The sequence below is a fragment of the Sinocyclocheilus anshuiensis genome, unplaced genomic scaffold, assembly GCF_001515605.1.
Source record: "Sinocyclocheilus anshuiensis isolate Anshui unplaced genomic scaffold, SAMN03320099.WGS_v1.1 scaffold635, whole genome shotgun sequence".
NCBI classification, from domain to species: Eukaryota; Metazoa; Chordata; class Actinopteri; order Cypriniformes; family Cyprinidae; genus Sinocyclocheilus; species Sinocyclocheilus anshuiensis.
In genome coordinates, this window is record NW_015551039.1 from 367,502 (window position 1) to 369,551 (window position 2,050).

At 42.1% G+C, this 2,050-nt stretch overlaps 1 protein-coding gene across 1 annotated transcript in view; it reads right to left on the bottom strand.

Annotated features, from left to right (window-relative positions):
• Nucleotides 1-726: 726 nt before the first annotated feature.
• Nucleotides 727-2,050, bottom strand: part of LOC107661378 (sodium/hydrogen exchanger 6-like) — a 12,394-nt gene continuing 11,070 nt past the window's right edge. Inside the window, exon 16 of the mRNA XM_016450919.1 lies at nt 727-1,095. Coding sequence (XP_016306405.1) covers nt 802-1,095 — 294 coding nt within the window. The 3' untranslated portion in view covers nt 727-801. The remainder of the gene's footprint in view (nt 1,096-2,050) is intronic.

Here is a 2,050-nt window from a genome sequence, read left to right on the forward strand (position 1 = left end):
AAAAGAAAGAAAAATAATCTATTTTCTTAGTTGTTTTAGAAAAATGTTACAACAACAACAAAAAAGAAATTGCACTGTATGAATGGCTCTGCTCTCTATCTTCTGAACAATAACTCAAACAGCAAGGCGTTAAAAACCTTCAGAGATTCACAGTCAAAGGTCACAATATAAGATCCAAGCACATCTCTACAGCCAATCACAAGTTACTCGGAGTGAATGGTGTCCGCCCGCACAGCTCAGACAGTATCAAAATACAAGGCCTCCCTCTAGTGGACGGCAAAGAGTGTCATTTTGCTCTAAGGAGGGGAAACTACATTCGACAGGCACTTGATTGTAACTGCACAGCAAACGCAGAGCCACCAGTCAGCACGCCTCCGAAGAGAGAAGGCAGTAAAAAGCATCAGACCCACAGGAATGTGCCATGGACTCCTCATATCTCCTAAACAAGCGCTCACACGTCAAGAGTGGACACAAATAAGCATGCAGGCCAGGTCATGGCAATTTTACGCCTTGCTATACAGACAATAAAAGTATGCTTATTCTGTTGTCATGGTAACCTTAGAGAAACCAGAACATGCTTCCGATATGTGATGTCAGATGCTAAGTGGTCTGATTGGTGGCCGTAAACAGAAAAAAGCCTTGCAGAAGAGAAGTGAATAAATAATTTACATTTCTGTGATGACGTAAAAGAAAGAGTGACGAATGAGGTAGAGACATCAAACCAGCCACTTCAGAGACAGGAGAGGTGCTGAGAGAGATCGCTCTGGATGAGACATGATAGAGAGAAGAGACTCGCCCCGTTCAACTCATCGTTTCGTTCTTGTGCCGGTGGCGGCGGGAGTCCAGAGGCAGCGGGGGCTCCGAATCATCCATGGGCAGGACCAATCGGGTGCCTCGGATCACCAGCTCGTGGTCGCCGAATGCCAGCTCTCGGTCCAGAGCCTCGTCAGAGTTCACGGCCACTCCTCCGACGGGCGTCCCACTCGTGTGAGCACCCGTAGCATCTGTGCTCACAGTGATGTCACCGTACGCCAGCGTGATGTCACCGTCGTTCAGGATCAGGTCCGAGTCGCTGTCTTTCAGCTGCTCCTCATTCTGAGAGAAAACACACAGTGGTGATTTCATTGAATTTGAGCAGATTTTCTGAGTATGCGAGTAGCTATTTAGCAAAGAGACTAATAAACCTATTACTGTTTGTTAATTATGATCGTCTTGGAGCCAAATGAGGTTAAGGGAATAAAATCAGGTCAAATGTAATAAAAGTTAGTGATTTAAAAGTTAACCATTCAAAGTTGTTGGGGTCAGTAAGATTATTTTTTTAAGAAATTAATGCTTGTATTCAGCATTCAATTAAATAATAATTAAAAAAAAACATTAAATTGATCAAGTGACAAAGACATTTATAATGTTAGTATAAAAGTTATTCTGTTGTAACTATTCATCACATCCTGAAAAAAAATTATCACGGTTTTCACAAAAATATTAAAGGGGTCATATGATGCTGCTAAAAAGAACATTATTTTGTGTATTTGGTGTAATGAAATGTGTTTATGCGGTTTAAGGTTAAAAAAACACATTATTTTCCACATACTGTACATTATTGTTTCTCCTCTATGCCCCGCCTTTTTGAAACATGTCGATTTTTACAAAGCTCATCGGTCTGAAAAAGCAAGGTGTGCTGTGATTGGCCAGCTATCCAGTGCGTTGTGATTGGCCGAATACCTCAAGCGTGTGACGGAAATGTTATGTGTACCATACTGTGATGCCCTGTCCCGGCCGGAGCGACAATTCAAAAACATGAAAACCCATTATAAACGAGGCATTTGTTGCATCCAGTGGGGACATAATTACGGATTATAATGACTTACACTGTCTTTTTACGTGTTGCATCGCGCCGCCTAAACATAAAACCATGTCTGCATTTGCATTTGTGATCGGACTCGTGTTTTGAATCATCAGTGGCAAATCCTTTAAATGAAAACGTACTTACGTGAGTCAGAACTGCCGGCATTTTAGTCTAACGTTACTCTCCCAGGATCAGTAAACAGTC